The 18735-nt window shown below is 40.4% G+C and overlaps 1 protein-coding gene across 1 annotated transcript; it reads left to right on the forward strand.

The window, feature by feature from the left end:
- The first annotated feature begins 12719 nt into the window (after positions 1-12719).
- LOC114701663 (ferritin heavy chain-like) lies at positions 12720-13688 on the forward strand. Its single transcript, XM_037199176.1, has one exon. It carries the CDS (start codon positions 12969-12971, stop codon positions 13557-13559), a length of 591 nt encoding a protein of 196 aa, XP_037055071.1. The 5' UTR covers positions 12720-12968; the 3' UTR covers positions 13560-13688.
- The last annotated feature ends 5047 nt before the right edge of the window (positions 13689-18735 follow it).

An 18735-nucleotide genomic window follows, 5' to 3' on the forward strand; every position in this document is an offset into this window, starting at 1 on the left:
ACTGAGATTTCAGGGAGCTTATTTGTCATTACAGTACACTGTAGCCCATTTGGATGGACAAAAAAAAAACAGCCATTAGACTGTGGTGAGGAGAATAGATAAGTCTATCTATTTAGCAGCCCTCATGCCTATAAAATAGGCTTGAGCTTTCATTTATCTAGAAACTTATGCTCTAAAATCATTTCGGTTATTTGCTTTCTTTCATAGTTGTTGATTTGGTTAACATTTCAAATATGTATAGTGAACCAATGATTACTTATTTTTATATAGAATCCCATGAATCTCAGGATGATCTCAAACTTAGTTTGTAAACAAGGATGACTGCGTTTGATCGTCTTGCCTCTATATCCCAAGAGCCATGATTATAGGCATAAATCCCCATACCTTACCATGCCCAGCATGGCTTGGTCCTGTAAAACTGACTGAGACAGCAAGGCAATGAAGAAATGGCAGGCACACATACAGAAAAGTGGGGTCAGGTGGGTCAGGAGTACTCTGATGGAGACACATCAACAACCACAACAACCCAGAACTCCAGTGTATTTATTACATACAGCATGGGATATGGGGAATATTAGATAGTCTAAGCAGGAGGTGTCTGTAGGCCAGCAGTCAGTAAACATCCAGAGGAGGAAGCTGCAGTTGCTAGTTTTTGCACATATTGTTCAATTGTTGATAAATTTCATATTTGCACACACTGTCAACATTCACACTCCAACCAAAGGAAGGCCTTGCCAATTCTGAGCATGATCTTTATGGGCAAGACTTTGCAGTTCCCATGGGTCTGAGGCGTTGGGTCCTTGACATGGTCATGCCTGTGTCAACAATACACATCCACTCAGGATTTCATTTACTCTTTGCACATTCACTCAGGGCTTCCTTGGGGCTACATAACACCTGCTTTATGTAGTGCTGGTTATGAAATGCTGTGGGCTTTATGTTTGCCAAGCAAACATTACCAAGTGAGCTGCATTCCCTGCTCCTGTTTATATTTTGAGCCATGACATTTTAGGAAATAGATTCCTATTGAATAATCCAACTAAGTAAGCCTTCAAATATCCACATAAGAATAGGCATGGCCAGAGCACTTAAAAGCAAGAAAGGTAATGATATAATTGGATTTCTGTCTGATAGTAGGGTAGATGAACATAAACAGAAATCAAGGGGTTAAAAAGACTGCTGAAAATTTAAGTCAGATGCTTAGTCTTCCTTTTAGAGACCATGAAAAATAGTAAAATTTCATTTATAGCATACACAAAAACACCTCCCCAGCAAATTACCTCCTGGGGTTAAATCAAGGTGTTCATATACACAGTGATAAATATAAGTAACTCTGTCAGCATAACACAGAGAGTCTGCAATGGTCTTTATTATAGCACTTTAGATGCCTGCTTCAAAGTATTCCATTTATCTTTCAAATAAGCACCTACCTAGTTAAGGAACCAGTACTATAAAAATGATTTCTTTGGAATCCCATCATCATGATGAGACCAGATATTTTCTTAAAAATCAAAGTAAATTTCCCATTGCTACAAGCCTTTCGATGCCTCCTGTCATTAGGATGACTGGCGTATTATGCAGCGTTATGCTGGGAAATTGTTCAGGTGCTTGGAGAGTGGGCCTAATAAAGCTAACACAGACCTTATGCCCAGGTGGGCCAGTTAGCTTCATGCTGAGAGAATATTTCATAGCCATGAACGGTACTCACAATGGTAGTCTCAAGACAAATTTTGTCAAATTAGCCACAAAGGAGTCTGGATAAGCATGTCTATAGCTCCCTAAAATCCCTTACTGCTAATGGAAAAATAAGTCCTAACACCAACTCTTACTGGCTCCATCATCTCTCCAGGGACCTGCTTCCTATCACAATATGTTTCAGATGCAGTCTCCCTAGCATATTACTCTAAAGCAATAAATACCCACAAAGGAGCTTCAATTCTTCCCCAACTTCTTCGTTCAAATTATTATGCTAGTTGAGCTCCTTCCCCTGAATTCTGACCCCTCTAACAACCTTCCTCTCGGACAACCTCTCCTGGATGACTCGGGACACAAAGGCTCAACTGAATCCTACCTCATATTTTCCACAAATCTTCTTGGCTTTTCACATCAACAGTCTCATAGGCTGGTGAATTAAAACCCCTAAACCAGAGAACACTGGCTTCTGTTTCCATCCTTCGTTATCCACAGCCATCTTTAAATTCTATTTTCTACCTCAATGACATATGTATTCCATTCTTCCTGTGTACTGCTCTTGCTTCTACATAGTCCATGTACTACTAGACATTATGAAAGTCTCCTGGCCAGTGTTTTCCTTGGCAATCTCATGTTCCTTCACATTGACTCTCCTTCTTGTCAGACTCATGTGTCTAAGACAAAAGTCTTTCACATCCCCTCCTTTAAAAAGTCCCAAGTGCCCCAGGACCAGACTTCTGGATTTTCAAACATTTTCCAAGACCCAAGATTCTTTCATAATCACATGCCATCCATTGCAAACAGCTTGCAGTTCTGGGTACAATCCTCATAGTTTCATTGTTGTTGTTATTGTTGTTTGTTTTATCTCCACATTTCATCTCTGCAGAGACAGTAACTGGAAGCTCTCTATTTCAAATTCTACCTAGAAATTTTCTCCTCATCCACTCAAAGGGTACCTTTCTGTGTGTATTCCTGAGCATTCTTTATCATTGTCATTTTCCTGTGGGCCCATTTTACTGATAACAATCGGTGGCCTTGTGTTTCAAATACATTTTGCTGTCTATGAACTTCCTATACAAATCATAGTTGCTTCAAACAAAACTATATTTTGTTACCCCAAATCTCATGCATCCATTGCCTTCATTACAGCAGGTATTGCTTAATTGTGATGTCAGCTAGGGCTACAGTCATCTAGGCTATGCAGAATGGCTGTCATTTGGTTGGTACTTGGTGTTAACTATTATCTATGAATCCCTCCCCATTATACCCCCTCATGACCATTTCACATGGTTTGCCCCTCTCATAACATGGTAACTAGTCTCACAGGATTGACATCTCAGCAGAAAAACTTGTTTAAGAGAAAGGAGAAAGGGCTACTCATTCCCTTGGACATAGAATACTATGTCTATGACACTCCATTGGCATGGAAATTGATTGTGGTCAAAATAAGTGGCAAAGACAGAAAGAAGGAGCAGGATGTTTAAACATGGAGTGGAAGTCCAGGCATAGGTGCCACATGCCTGTAATCTCAGTACCCAAAAGACTGAGACAGGAGAAGCAGGAGTTTGAAGACAGCAGAGGCCATAGAGTGAGTTCCAGCATACCATGGAATACTTAGTCAAACTTTATTTTCTAAACAATAACAATAAAAAAACAAAAACAAAATAAGAAAAAAAGGAGAGAAAAGAACAAGGAAAATAAATTAAAGAAAGGAGAAATTGTTGACCCATTTTTTTGGAGAGTGGTTACCACACACTCTTGGTTGGTATTAACTCCACCTCTAAAATCCTGAAAGACTCTGAAGATTAGGTTTTAATCATGTTTCACACAAGTTATCAAACATGGTACTTGGATGCTTAGTACATGCTTGCCAATTTATTAATCTAACTAAACCAGACCGGTTTGTTTGTTTTCTTTTTTTAACAGAAGAAAAGAGGTTTATTTTGGCACCCAGTTCTGATTTAAACTGGCATAGTTCTGAGGTGACATGATAAGGGATGAGTGTGTGTGTGTGTGTGTGTGTGTGTGTGTTATGGTATGGGGGTGGTAGGGTGTGTCTGTTGTGTGTGTTATTTATTTTGAGCAGTTACTCCAAGCTGATCTATCTGGTTAGGTTCTATGGAGTTGAATGGAGCGGATGAGTCAGGAAGAGCACAGCGCTAGAGGAGCACCACAAATAACGAGATGATTAATAGTTTAAGGGCATTACAGACAGAGCATCAATGAGCATGCCGCAATTGATTGTCATGCTAATTGTGAGGGCACTGATACAATAGATTTTTCAGAGGAGGCTGTGTTCACTTCATATAGAGAGGTTTCAGATAGAAAATGAGGCTGGGGTTGAGTCTGAATAGCAAGCTGAGATGGGATCTAAGTTGGGAAAAAATATAACCAAAATGGAATTTCAGAAGCAATTTTGGAGAGATTATACCATACAAATTGTATTATTTCCCATGCTTATATATACACAAAAATGATAGATTCCCCCCCCAAAAAAAATTACCCTTTATCATATGTATAGGTCAGGGAGTCAGTAAACAACTCTGGGAAAAAATATGAGCTCTAAGTAAATATATATGAAACATATGAGAGACCAGTGACCAGGAGAAAAGGGTAATATGTTTCCCTTCTATATTTCCACAGCTCCTTTGAGTTGGGTTTAGGTTGAAACATAGAACTTCTGGTCCAAGACGGTGAAGAGTACACCAAAGTTCTCATGCTTCCTGTTTACTTTTTTTTTTTTTTTTGAGACAGGGTTTCTCTGTGTAGCTTTTGTGCCTTTCCTGGAAGTCGCTTTGGACACCAGGCTGGCCTCGAACTCACAGATTTGCCTGCCTCTGCCTCCTGAGTGCTGGGATTAAAGGCGAGTGCCACCACCACCTGGCCTGTTTACTTTTTTTGTGTAGCTGCAAGTGATAAATTCTGAGGTGGGAGAACTGAAGGATGGAATTTAGCCTGGCTAAGTAAGTTGACCATTGGTAGTTAGAGATAAAAGAGAGTTGGCTGCCTCTGACTGATTATGATCAAGAAGTAAATATTTTCTCCAGTGTCACCTAGCCATAGCCTGGCTATTATACCCAGTGTTCTATGAAGGGATGGGATGTCACATGATATGATTTACCCATGCTATGCTCTATTTAAAAAAGACATTAAAGAAAACTAAAATGTATTTTTCTATCTACCATTGAGCACTATACTCTGCTTCCTAGAAGTAATTCTTAAGTCAATGATGGGTAATTAGTCAGCATCCACAATCCCTTATGTGCATTGGTTGGGCTTACACATGGCTGTATAAAACACCCTGCAAAAGTTATAACCATGGGCAACAGAAGGCAGGGAAAGAAGAAAAAAGGGTTACTTGAAATAAACAGATATTTTCAACACTTAATATTATTGTCTCCAACCAGACATTTTACCATGGTTACTAACAAGTAGAAAATGACTATCTACTTCTTCTGCAATCCTCATTCTAATAGGTCAGCTAATTAAATGAAAGGTAATCAGAAGGCTAGTAACTCAAGGAAAGAAGGGAGCCAGAGGCCAGAGAAATACACAAGACAGAAAATAGACTTGAATCTCAAGTGATAGTTCCACCTATATGACTTTTGTGTTGCCAGAGAATGTCTTAGATTAGACACTTTATTTCTCTGTCAGTTCCATTATTCTCTGGCCTGAAGGAATTTCCAGTTGCACACTGATTCCTGGGTTGCCATGAATTTCTTAGGCTATACATTAAACTTAAACCAAAAAACTTTACAACAAATTCCCTTTAACTGAGCAGTATTTATTAAAGTTCTATGTGTTGACCCTGAGGAAACACTTTCCAGAAGATTCTGCATCAATTATGCTGGTCTGTTCTTAATCACAGCTGATTCTCCAGCCCTAGCTTATCAAAACCACGAATTTTAACTGAAAATACACAAATGCCCCTGGTAGAGTCTTTGCTTCCCCTCTGAAACCTCATGAGTCAGTCCTCCATCATCTGCATTGCTCTCAGCATTATCCTTTGTCTTAGTTTAGGTTATTATTGCTATTATGAAACACCATGACCAAAAAAGCAAGTTGGGGGGGGGCGTTTATTTGGCTTACACTTCTGCATCACTGTAGTCCATCATTGAAGGAAGCCAAGACAGAAGCTCAAACAGGGCAGGAGCCTGGAGGCAGGAACTGACACAGAGGCCCACCCACAATGGATAAGGCCATCCTGCATCAATAACTAATTAAGGAAATGCCCTACAGGGTTGCCTATAGCCCCAATATTATGAAGGCATTTTCTTAATTGAGGTTGCCTCCTCTCAAATGACTAGCTTGTGCCAAGTTGACATAAAACTAGCCAGCACGTCCTTTAAGTTCCACAACAGCTCACCAAGTTTTGAACACTCAATGGATTTTTCTAATCCAAAGTTCCAAATTCCTTCCACAGTATTCCCAAAAATATATGGTTAGGTCTGCCACAACAATCTCCTATGACTTGGTACCAACTACCAACTTGAGGAGTAAAGGGTTTTATTCTGCTTTCAGTTCCATGTCACAGTCTACCACTGAAGGAAGTTAGGGCAGGAACTCAAACAGGACAGGAACCTGGAAGTAGAAGCTGATGAAGGCCATGGAAAAACAGTGCTTAATAATAGCTCGTCATGCTTTCTTACAGACCTGGGACCACCAGCTCAGGGATTGCACCACCCAAAGTGAACTAGGCCCTCATGCATCAATCATAAATCAAGAAAGTATATCACAGACTGATCTTATGGGAACAATTTCTCAATTTATGTTCTCTCTTCCAAATGACTCTAGCTTCTGTCAAGTTGATATAAAATTAGCCAGCACAATCTACCCTAAGAAAGGCCCTACTTCATCCAAAAGCAAAGTCTTTAAAAAAAAAATAAAGGTGCCTCTTAATTATCTGCAATGATTAAAAAGAACTGAGAGAATTAATACCCATGTTTATTTTGATCCTGCTCTCTCATCTTCTGCCAGGGCCTCCCACTGGCTGGCCCTACAACGCTAGATCACACAAAGTTAATGGATAAAGCTGAAACAGGTCAGCCATCTTCCTAGGTCTCTCAGTGAGATGAAAGACAGAGAGTAGTCCTACAGACTCAGAGGGAGAAGAGCCAGCACACGGAAAAAGCTGAAAGTTTGTAACCTTACAGAGAATGTACATTTCAATGAATGAACAAATACCAAACTTATACCTAGCACATACATACCATGGACATATTTTAAATTCAGTGGCCATTCCTTCGTTTTTCTAAGATAATGATAGTCGCAATGTCAGAACAGCGAGGAATCAAAAGCTGGAGATTTTTCTACTTCAGAATATAATGGTGTCAATGTCAGACATGTCTTATTAATGTCCACCCAAACAGAAGCTGCCAAGAAACTTACCTAAGGCATATGTGCTTCAAATCTGCCTGTATTATAACACACCTGAATATATTAGAGCTTCCTTACATCTCTAAACAATTGGAAGCAACACTCTCTAGAAGCCAGTCCTGGATACTCAGTATACTTTCAGTGTCCACAGACTCCATACTCTCCTTCTAGAGGTGTGATTCAAGCAACTTGTAAGGACAGGTGAAAGGATCATTCATAATGGCCCTAAAAACTCAAATGCCTAACTCCTTCCTTCCAGGATGAATTTCGCCTAGATCATAAACCACAGCCTTTCTGGTTCCTATGTGAATTTGTCACCTTCCCACATCTCAGACATCTGATTATCTCCTTTCTGTGTCAAGAAGCTCTCACCTCTCCTTTGGTTCTCAGCTGGGTCTGGTTATCTATAGGTCATTACTGGTCACCCCTAATTCTATACTATGCCCAGAGTGTACCAGCATCCTTTCTACAGAAACTACAACATTCTGCCTTTGAGTTGTCGGTCCATGGCCTGCTCTCTAACCACTTGCTTCCTCTGTTGGTTTTCCCTGCCTTTGACCATCCCGGACTTACCGCTGCTTCCTTTTCCTCACACGTGCTATAAATCTACAGTTTACATCACCTTGATTTATGTGCCTTTAGTTTTCTGGAATCATATTTCTGATAAGTACTCCTCAAAAAGTGTTTAGTTTACTAAGTAAACTTTTGCAGGCTCTGTGATCCTGTCAGAATAGTTATGAGAATCAGGAGTGTTAAACTATAACTGAAGGATGGGAATTAAAAATTATGGCTCTTATATAAATATAAAATATGTACATGGAAAAGATGAAGTAATGTGGAAACGTATAAGATATTACAAATGAGATTCAGGTGTACTGGTACATACCTGTAATCCCAGGTATTGAAGAGGCTAAAGAAAGGGTTTCATTAGGTCAGGGACAGTTTGAATAACATAATGAGAGATTTCCAAATAACATAAATGTTGTTACAAAAATTGTTCAGAAGAGAACTCAAAGAGTTTATGTATAGGCAATAAGGGATGTTGAGATCAATGTTCAAATAGAATAGATGCAAAATAATTCAAGAATTAATTGCATTCTACCAGACAAATCATTTGCATTTCTGTGGACAACACTCATTTGCATTATTATTAGTTTCTTTTTTTCAATTTACAGTTAAAAAATATCTCAAAGTTAATGAGAAGTGGAGATAGAAAGTTATTCTTTTTTTTTCAAGACAGGGTTTCTCTGTGTAACAGTCCTAGCTCTCCTGGAACTCGCTTTGTAGACCTGGCTGGCCTGGAACTCACAGAGATCCACCTGCATCTGTTGTCTCTCAAGTGCTGGGATTAAAGGCGTGTACCACCACCACCTGACACAGAAAGTTATTCTAGAAAGGACATACAGTTAATATTTTTTGGTTAATTTTTAAGTCTCTCACCATTTTTTCTTTTTTTATTTTATAATTTGATTTAATATTACATATCAGCCGCAGATTCCCCTGTCCGCCCTCCCCACACCTTCCCCCCAGCCCACCCCCCATTCCCATCTCCTCCAGGGCAAAGACTCTCCTGGGGATTCAGTTCAACCTGGTAGATTCAGTCTAGGCAGGTCCAGTCCCCTCCTCCCAGGCTGAGTGAAGTGTCCCTGCATAGGCCCCAGATTCCAAACTGCCAGCTCATGCACTGAGGACAGGTTTCGGTCCCACTGCCTGAGGGCCTCCGGAACAGTTCAAGCTTATCAACTGTCTCACTTATCCAGAGGGCCTGATCCAGTTGGGGGCTCCTCAGCTATTGGTTCATAGTTCATGTGCTTCACTAGTTTGGGTATTCGTCCCTGTGCTTTTGCCATTCTTGATCTCAACAATTCTCACTCATACAATCCTTCCGCTTTCTTGCCAGTTGGACTCCTGGAGCTCCACCTGGGGCCTGGCCATGGATCTTTGTGTACACTTCCCTCGGCATCTTCTTATCCCCATGGGAACTGCTATCCAATTATAATTAGCACAAGTGCTCTCTGTGAGACACATATTATAATATATGTCTTCCTTGTCTCCAAACCTTGATAAGGGATGGCTGCTTCCTTCCTTTTAGAGAGTTGTTACTCAGAAGACTAGTATTGAGATATTGCTTAGAAAATTGGCCCCTGACTAGAAATATAACAAATATAAAGGATCCAGGACCTAAGTTAATTAAAAGATATCTATATTTATGCATAGAAACATTAATGTAATGATATCAGTAAAATCACAAATTATCATCTGTACACTAAATGCAATTGACAGCAAAATCTCAGTTGCTTCTTCTGAAGAAGTTGAAATTACCCTAAAAGTCACAAGAAAATTCAACAGACCAAGGAATACTAAAACAAAAAGATAGTTGGAAGATTTATCCTTTCTTTTTTTTTTAACTGCTATAAAGCTATAGTAAACAAAAAGCGGTCTAGTGTTTAGACATACCAGGTTTAGAGAATAGAACTGAGAATCCAGAAATATGGTTGATGGCTCCCTCCCCAGGAGTGTACCAATATCATCCAGAAGAGAAAGAAAAGCCTTCTTAACAAATGGTGTTGTGAAAAACTAATTTTTCACATGTTTCAAAAAATGGAACTTGGGGCTCGAGAGATGGCCCAGTGATTCAGGGCATACATAGCTCTTGACAAAAGTTTGGTTCCCAGCACTCATAGCCAGTGACTCAGAACTTACTGTAATTCGAGCTCCAGATCTGATGCTTTGTTCTGCTCTCTTTGGGCACGTCCCTCACAAACACACACAAATAAAAATAAATCTTTCTTTTTATAAGCAATGAAATTGCTCCTTAATTTTTATAATATGCAATTCAATATAAATTTGACATTGTTACTTACAATAAGTCTAGAAGAAAATCTAAGTATAAATCTTTGTATTTCTGAGTTAGGAAATGATTTCTCAGGACACTAAAAGCACAGATGATGAAAGAAAAATGACATAAATTATACATCAAAATTAAGAAATTTTAGATTTCAAAAGACCACTCAGAAAGTGAAAAGAATAATTCAGCGAATGGGTGAATATATTAGTAAATTATATGATTGAAAAAGACTTATATCCATGAATTATACAAAACACTTAGAGCCCAACAAAAAAAAAGACAATTCATTTTTAAAAAACAGGCAAAGGATTTAAATGAGTATTCCCCCCAATAAAAGTTTATAAACAGCAAATAAGGATATAGAGATATTGAACATCACTAGTCACTGGGGAAATGCAAACCAAAACCATAGTGAGTAACCACTTTCCCTCACCAATGTGACTACAAGTTTTGAAGGCTAGTAATAGTGCTGAAATCCTCAAACATTGCTGCTGGGCATGGAAAATGATGCTATCACTTTGGAAAATAATCTAGCAATCTCTCAAAGTCTTAAACATAGTTAATCTGTGATCTAACTAGTCCACCCCTGCATGTATCACCAAGAGAATTGGAGATGTACACCTTTTACAGAACTTGTACATAAATGTCCATAACAGCATTAGTCATAACAGTCAGAAAATGAAAACAACCCAGATTTCTATAAACATAAAAAGTATTGATAAAATGCAGTACTGCCCTACAATAGAACATCATTTATCAATGAAAAGGAAGGGATAGAGGTTAAAGTCAAGTGAAAGAAACTGTACACAAAAGCTATATATAGTGTGGTCCTCTTTATCTAAAATAGCTACAATAAGCACATCTATAGAAAAAAAAACGATTAATGGTTGCAGGCCTACAGAAGAGGCAAAATGGGCATCGCTTTTTAATGGAAATGGGACTTAATTTTGGACTGATAAAAACATTCTATTAATGACTGCCGTTCTGATTGGAGTAAAATGGAATTTTAAGAAAACAAATAACAATCATGACAAGGATGTGGACAAAAGGGACTGTAAACTAAACTAGTCCAGCCACTTGAAAGCCACTATGGAGGTTCCTAACAAAACTTAAAAAAAAAAAGGCAAAACAAACAAAAAACTCCATATGACCTAATTATAATACTTTTGGGTATTTACCTAAAGGACTCTAAGTTATCACATCACAAAGATACTTGCATTTCAATGTTTATTGTAGCAGAATTCACAATAGTCAAGTTAGGGAACCATTCTAGGTATCTAGTAACTAAGGAATAGATAAAGAAAATGTGGTTTATGTACACAGTAGAATATTTTTCAGCCATAAAGATTAATGAAGTATTGTTTTTAGGCAAATAGGTACAACTGGGGTTAATCATTAAGTGAATTAAGACAGTCTCAGGGAAACGAATATGATATATTTTCTCTTCCTTGTGGTGGCTAGGTTTTAAGGTTTCATATAGATACCTGAGAGTAGAGCGGAAGCTGACCAGGACAGGGGAACAAAGGTGACTAACAGGAGAGGGAAAGAGAAAAAAGGGCACAGTCAGAGCATGGTAAAGGAATATGCTCCATGTACAGTGTAAAGTTGTATGTCATATTTTCAGTAACTAAAATTGCTAAGTCAAATACACATTTTACAAATTTTAGTCTGATGATTATAGAATACAAAGAATGTAGCAGCCCAGGATGGTATAGAAATAGTCTTCATAGTTCAGCTTTTCAAATGCTGGGATTACAGGCATACAACACCATACTGGACTCTGGAACATTTTGTGGTGGTTGTTAAATTTGTTTTATGTTTTTAAATATTTCTTTTTAATTTTTAAAACTATGGGTATGGGGTGGGGTGGTGGGTATTTGCACAAGACAGCAGGGGCTTTCTGTGGACACAGTTGTCAAATGCCTCCAGGGCTGGAGTTACAGAGAGCTGTGAGCTGCCTGACTTAATTAAGTGCTTAGAGCCAAACTCAGATCCTCTGCAAAAGACGTGTATGTGCTTAATAACTGAGCCATCTCTGTAGCCCATTAATTTTATTTATTTTTTTATGTTTTATTTTATTATTGTGTGTATGCGTATGCCGGCTGGGGCATGGCGCTGTACAAGTGAGGTACAGGACAAATTTTGAAAGCCCTTTCTCTCCTTCTATCCCAAGTTCCGGGAGATGGAACTCCATGCTCCGATTTGTTCAGAAATACCCAGTGTGTCAGCATTGGTGATAACGCACAGCCACTTGGTCTTGCCGTCTTCCTAAGAAAAGTCACCCATGTAGACATTGAAGTCACCAGCCAAGGTGACTAAATCCGTAAGATACGAGATAATGTCTTCACACTACTTTAATGAAACGGTCGCGGTTAGGTGATATTCAGATAACTTCCTTCCTTAAAGTTAACTAGCCACACAATTTATAAAATAAACAACTTGGCTGTTTATTCACAAATGTCAGATACCATGTTGTTAGGATGGTCAGCACAATGCCTTCTGTGAACGCAGCAGTCTTGCTTTCTTTGTTCCTTGACCTTTGACCTGGTTCAACAGCCCGAGGCCCCAACTGCCGCCATTGCTGTCTCCATTGCTGTCTTCCGGACCTTGTTTGGGCAGTTGCGGCTCTAGGCGCCGCCTCGGAGTCTGACTGGACAGAGTCAGGAACGTGTCCTGCCTGCCTCCTCAGCTCCTCCTCCTTCTCCTCAAGTTGCCGTGAGGCTCCTGAAGCCGCTTCCACTTCGCCAGCTCCTCAGCTCGCAACCAGGTGTGTCCTTCTTCTCGCTCCTGCTCCAGACCGTGAGGCCTCCTGCCGCCATGGCTACTCCTCAGCCCGAGATGGAGCAGCCCGAGATGGAGCAGCCCGAGATGGAGCAGCCCGAGATGGAGCAGCCCGAGATGGAGCACCCCGAGATGGTGCAGCCCGAGATGGAGCACCCCGAGATGGTGCAGCCCGAGATGGAGCAGCCCGAGATGGAGCACCCCGAGATGGTGCAGCCCGAGATGGAGCAGCCCGAGATGGAGCACCCAGAGATGGGAATGGCAGCCCGAGATGGAGCAGCCCGAGATGGAGCACCCCGAGATGGTGCAGCCCGAGATGGAGCAGCCCGAGATGGAGCCCCGTTACCTGGCCGAGAGCAACGCCGCCATCAACTCGCAGATCCAGCTGCAGCTGTATGCCGCTTACATCTACCTTTCCATGGCTTTCTTCTGCAATCAAGATGAGGTGGCCCTGGTGAACTTCGCACTCTACTTCCTTTGTCAGTCCCAGAAGTGGATGGAGAGCACCGAGAAGCTATTCCACTTCCTGATCCAGCGCAATGGCTCCCTCATCCTTGGAAGAATTGCCGACCAAGACCACCGCCACGACTGGTGTGATGGCCTCATGGCGATGGAATGTGCCTTACACCTGGAGAAGACGCTCAACCAGAGCCTCCTGCAGCTGTACCAGCTGGCTAACAGCAAAGGCGATGCCTGCTTCTGCAGCTTCCTGAAGCACCACTTTCTCCAACAGCAGGTCGAAATCATCAAGGAGATGGGTGGCTACGTGACCAACCTGCGCCAGTTGGGGGCTCCAGGAAATCGCCTGGCTGAGCACTTCTTCGACAGGCTCACCCTGGGAGAGAGCACCAAGGAGAACTGAACTGGGACTGTCACTGCTACGGTGGGGTCGTCCTCAGATCACCAGGCAAGGTGCTAACATACTTCCAGAAGTTTCCCTAGATTTTCTGTTTAGCACTGTTTGCAATAAATTTGTTTCTCAGCAGAGTAATCGTTTTCTGTTGACTCATATGTGTAAAACTCGCGCGTTTAAAAAATGATGGATTCCCTTACAGGTCTAAAATGAATATCCAGGTGTGGCTTCACACATCCAAGCCGGATCTCCTTGCAGCTAAGAGCTCAAGTTGGTGGAAGGGAAAGGATATTCACAGGCCCTGGGGAAAGACCAAATTAGCTTTGTCGTTTAAACAGTGTGAGCTTGGGAGTGTGTATGGGGGGGGGTGAGGTGTGAGTGAAGTGGAGTGATTGGCCTATAGACCTGGTATCTAAGCATGGGAAATGTGCAAATGCACGGTAAAAGGGTAAACAGGGGAGTCACAGATCAGATATCCTGCACATCAGATATTTACATTATGATTCATAACAGTAGCAAAATTACAGTTATGAAGTAGTGATGAAATCAAGGTTTTGGGATGGGAGAGGGCTGGGGAGAGGGGGGTGTCACCACGACGTGAGGAACTGTATTGAAGGGTCGCAGCATTAGCAAGGTTGAGAACCACTGGATTAAAATAAAATTAACTTTACCTAAAGCCCATTAAGTTGCTAAAATATTAAAATATTAGCATTTGTTGATTCCAGGTAAGACAGCAAGACCACCTGAAAGACAGCAGAACACTTATGACCTGCTTACCCTGGGCAACAGTGATTCTAGATAAAGAAAACTGGAATGACTTCTTCATAGCCCTGAGGCGAACAAACTGAAAGAACAGTGGAACTTTGCGGGTCCAAGATCTCTCATTTATATCATTATATTCCCATAAGAATCTCAGGAAGTAGGAAGGACAGGAATTTAAAGGGAAGCTACAAGGGAAGTTAATGGAATTGGAACGGGAACATAGTTCTGATCCAGGGTGGTCTTTTCTTATTACACTGTGGGTATCAATGAGTTAAGGAGCGTGGGGGTAGACTGGGAATTCAGCCAGATAACCAGCCCCAGAAGGGAGGGGAATTCCCCAAACTGGTAAAGACGCCCTGATCATTGTAGCCTTTCCCTTAATTACAGGTGTGCCTTCCAGCCTAGGGTAGAGATGACTTCTAAATGTCAGGCAAAATCCTCACATGATAGAAGCCTACAGAATTAGAAAGAGACTGTGTGAGAGGCAGACTAGTAAGGTGCCACCCTTACTACCCAGGGAGGTAGTCCAGATCTCTGCTCAGGCTCTCTCCCCCAGTGCAGACCAGAACCTGAAATTTTAAGGGTCGCCTAGGAAGATGAGAGAGGTTTGGAAATCCCCAGAATGAACTATTACCTAGATTTCTGCACTGGGAGTAGCTTTTCCTTAGGCACAGTAAATAAGGGGTGGTTACTAAACACGTATTTGCTTTACCTGCAGTCCAGGTCATTCCAAAGCCTGAGGAGAGAAGCTTGCATGCTTGCTGGAGCACAGGAATTGGTGTACTAAGTCATTTTCTGTGCTGGTCTACTCATTGGGATCCGGAGCTCACCCCCAACTTGCTCTGTCTTGGCTGACAGACCTCCTTCTTGGTCCCATCAATCTCTTTCTTATGACTGACTTTCCAAAAAAAATGAAGAGACACCCATTAAGACCTATACATAGGCTTTGATTTTACCTGGAAAAGTAGTATTTCCTCATCTGCAGAACTCAAAAGATATCAGTGATTAGACTCCAGTGCCCATTACAAGCCACTGTTGGTCCGGTCCCATTTTGCAGCTTGTCTTTTAAAAAATCCCTGACAGGGAAATCTTGGCACAGCATCAACTCAATTGTTTCTTTTTTTAAAAAAAGTTCATAATTCATTTTTAGTTGTGTGTGTGTGTGTGTGTGTGTGTGTGTGAGAGAGAGAGAGAGAGAGAGAGAGAGAGAGAGAGAGAGAAAGAAAGAAAGAAAGAAAGAAAGAAAGAAAGAAAGAAAGAAAGAAAGAAAGAAAGAGAAAGAAAGAAAGAAACTAGGGGTCTTTACAAAAACCAGAAAACAGCCTCTGCTCCTCTGAAGCTGGAGTAGCAGATGGTTGAGCGATAACAGAACAGGCATGGGGGCTGGGAGGGGACTGGGTGCTCTGCGGGAGCAGTGTGCACTCCTCACCACTCAGCAGTCTCTCCAGATTCCAGCCCCATTGATTTTTATCTTGTTTTGCTGAGAGTTAAACACACATTCTAAGTCCCTGCCCTTTGACTTAGTTTGGGCAGTCACAAACAGGCTCTCCAATATGTGAGACAGTAAAGAAAATGGATAGGAAATGTCTAGCCCGGCGAAAGAAGCTCCGTTTTACTTTCTGTTGTCTAGACTTTAGCCTGTACTGACAGTTTCCTTATTTTCCCACCCTGCCACACACCTGACAGAAAGGTAGAGGCAAACTTCTTCTAGGGGTGCCACCTTCTCAATTCCTGGATAACTGAACTTCAAATACTTAGTAGTAAGATATGACTAGTTCTTTGAGTCCCGGCACATACCACCCTGAGACACACAGCTGGATGATTGTCAGTCACAGGCCATGCTCTGTTGCTTGGGGGAATGATGTCTGAAACAGTGGCTGTTGCTATGGGTACCAGAATCTCAGGCAATGATAATAGCAGGACAGACTAGGGTGAAATGGTAAAATTGATAACTTCATCTCTGGCTCAAACACGGATTCAAATGAACTGTGCTGAATAATTTACCTGTGGGGGGAATAAAATCATGGCTGTATCACAGAAGGAAATTTCTTAATAGACGGTTGTCACCAACAACTTGTACTTCATTTTCTAGAAAAAGGAAATGTATTTTTTTCTCCATAAATGTGTGACAAGCAGTACAAAGTACCCTTTAATTTCCCCCAAATCTCTTCTAGTCTAGAAATTTGCTTCACATTTCTGACTTTTATATTTTACTTTATATTTTGTCACTTGCCAGCAATTCTAGTTTGTTTTTACAAGCCCAAGAAATATAACTAATCAATTGTCAGTAGAGGAAGGCCTTATAAGTCATAGTGATACATGATATATGCATATATTGATACATGATAAATTGATAAATTGCAGGTAAAGCAAATATATCATGCTTCATATTTTAGAATTACATTTTATACAATGTGTGCATGTGTATGTATGCTGTGTGTCCTTTGAGTACAGTTTCAGAGGTATATTGATAATTTTTTTTTCAGAAAACCTGGAGTAAAGGGCAAGGTCTGGAGAATTATATTAGAAAATATTAATTTAAAAGGTAGAGAAGGATTCTGTACCTGATTCACTAGTGAAAAGGGAGTGGCGTGAGGTATGCTGAGGAAGAAATGTGGTAATTACAACATAGTTTTAAAACTCTTGTTTCTACTTAAATTGGTTTATGTTATGAGTGGTAACAAAAGCCAGAAAAACAGGTTTAAAAAAGACAAGTTTCTCTTCCATAGTGGGAAATGACTATGAACGAAGCCAGTTCAGGCCTGATGTGGGACTTCCTGTCACATTTCACTGATTCCAAGAGGCACATTTTTTTCCCTCCCATTTTCGTGTCTTTGAAATAGGGATGTTTAGTGTCCTACCATCACTGTTGGCTGTGGTTGCCATTGCCTGAGCATGCACTTCAGACTTAACAGTGGCCTTTGTTGACTGAAAAGCCCGAGAGATATTGAGGAAAACTCTTAAGAAATAATGCCACAGCAGTATGCTTGATGGTGTAAAGGAGGCTCTTCAGAGTCTCCCACGTGATTCTGAGAACAAAAACTGATTTTAAAAAAATGTGTACCTGACGTACTAATAGTACTTCAAACCATTTGTTACCCATTTTATTTAGTTTAATAGTACTTCACAGTTGACTTACGTATCCTTTATGTGCATGTAAAAATGACATAATGACAATCGTTAATGCCAAAATAAGTGTAAAGAAATCTTTCAGAAGGCATACTTTGAAAAAAATAAGAAATATATGAGCTTAGATAACATTGTGTCCTAATTTAATTGGTGACCTTGCTTAGTATTTCGTCATATATAAAGTGATGGTATGTTCTAAAATCATCTTGCTTTGATTAATAAATATATGCCTCTTCCACTACTGAGAGCTTCTAGCCGAAAGTTATTTCATGGTCCAACATAGCTACTATAAGTCCAAACATCACATTATTGTTCCAGAACTGATTGGGACATTTGTTAGGAGGAAGGGAAAGATTAGAAATCTAGGTGCAGTGAATGGAAGATTGAACTTTGAGTTAAAAATCGTAGGGGAGGAGTACTGTGATATCCGATATTCAGGAGAACATTGTCACAGGGACATTTCTTTTCCCTACAAACCAGAGGGTTCAAGAGAAGGCCCCAGAGCAGATGCACTTTACTATGTGTCTTAGTTCAAACTAAGGACGTTTTAGTAAACTTTAATTTTAGAATAATTATAAATATGAGAGTTATAAATATAGGTTTCCCTTTTCTTAGTATTTTCTTTTTACTTTTTGTGTATGATGTTTGTGTATGTTCACATGTGCAGGTGTATGTATGTGTGCATGTTTGTGGAGGCCAGAGATATCAATGTCTGATATAATCTTCTGTTGTTTTCCATTCTCTCTCCCTCTTCCTCTCTCTGTATCTTTGTCTGTTTGTATCTCTCTCTCTCTCTCTCTCTCTCTCTCTCTCTCTCTCTCTCTCTTTCTGTCTCTCTCTTGATTTTTCAAAACAGGGTTTCTCTGTGCAGCTTTGGAGCTTGTCCTATCCTGGAACTTACTTTGTAGAGCAGGCTGGCCTCGAACTCACAGAGATCCACCTGTCTCTGCCTCTCAAGTACTGGGATTAAAGGCGTGTGCCACTACTGCCTGGCTTCTTTCTTTTTAAATATTTTTAATCCAAAATATAACTGCGTCATTTTTGTTCTTTTCTTTCCTCCCTCCAACTTCTTCCATATACCCCCTTGGTCTCTTTCAAATTCATAAACCTCTATTTTGTTGATTGTTGTCACATGTGTGTGTATGTGTTCTAAAATATATAAATACAGCCTGCTCTGTCTGAATAATGTCATTGTATTATATAATTTCAGGGATGACTACTCACTATTGGATACCCAGTTAGGGGGAACTCTTCCTCTGGCTCTCAGAATTCTTTACTTGCCCATAGTTCTTCA

This window comes from Peromyscus leucopus, chromosome X (genome assembly GCF_004664715.2).
Source record: "Peromyscus leucopus breed LL Stock chromosome X, UCI_PerLeu_2.1, whole genome shotgun sequence".
Taxonomy (NCBI): Eukaryota; Metazoa; Chordata; class Mammalia; order Rodentia; family Cricetidae; genus Peromyscus; species Peromyscus leucopus.

What these genes read in the sequence shown, in the direction of transcription:
- LOC114701663 (XM_037199176.1), top strand. Translation starts at nt 12,969, where the DNA reads ATGGAGCAGCCCGAGATGGAGCACCCCGAGATGGTGCAGCCCGAGATG.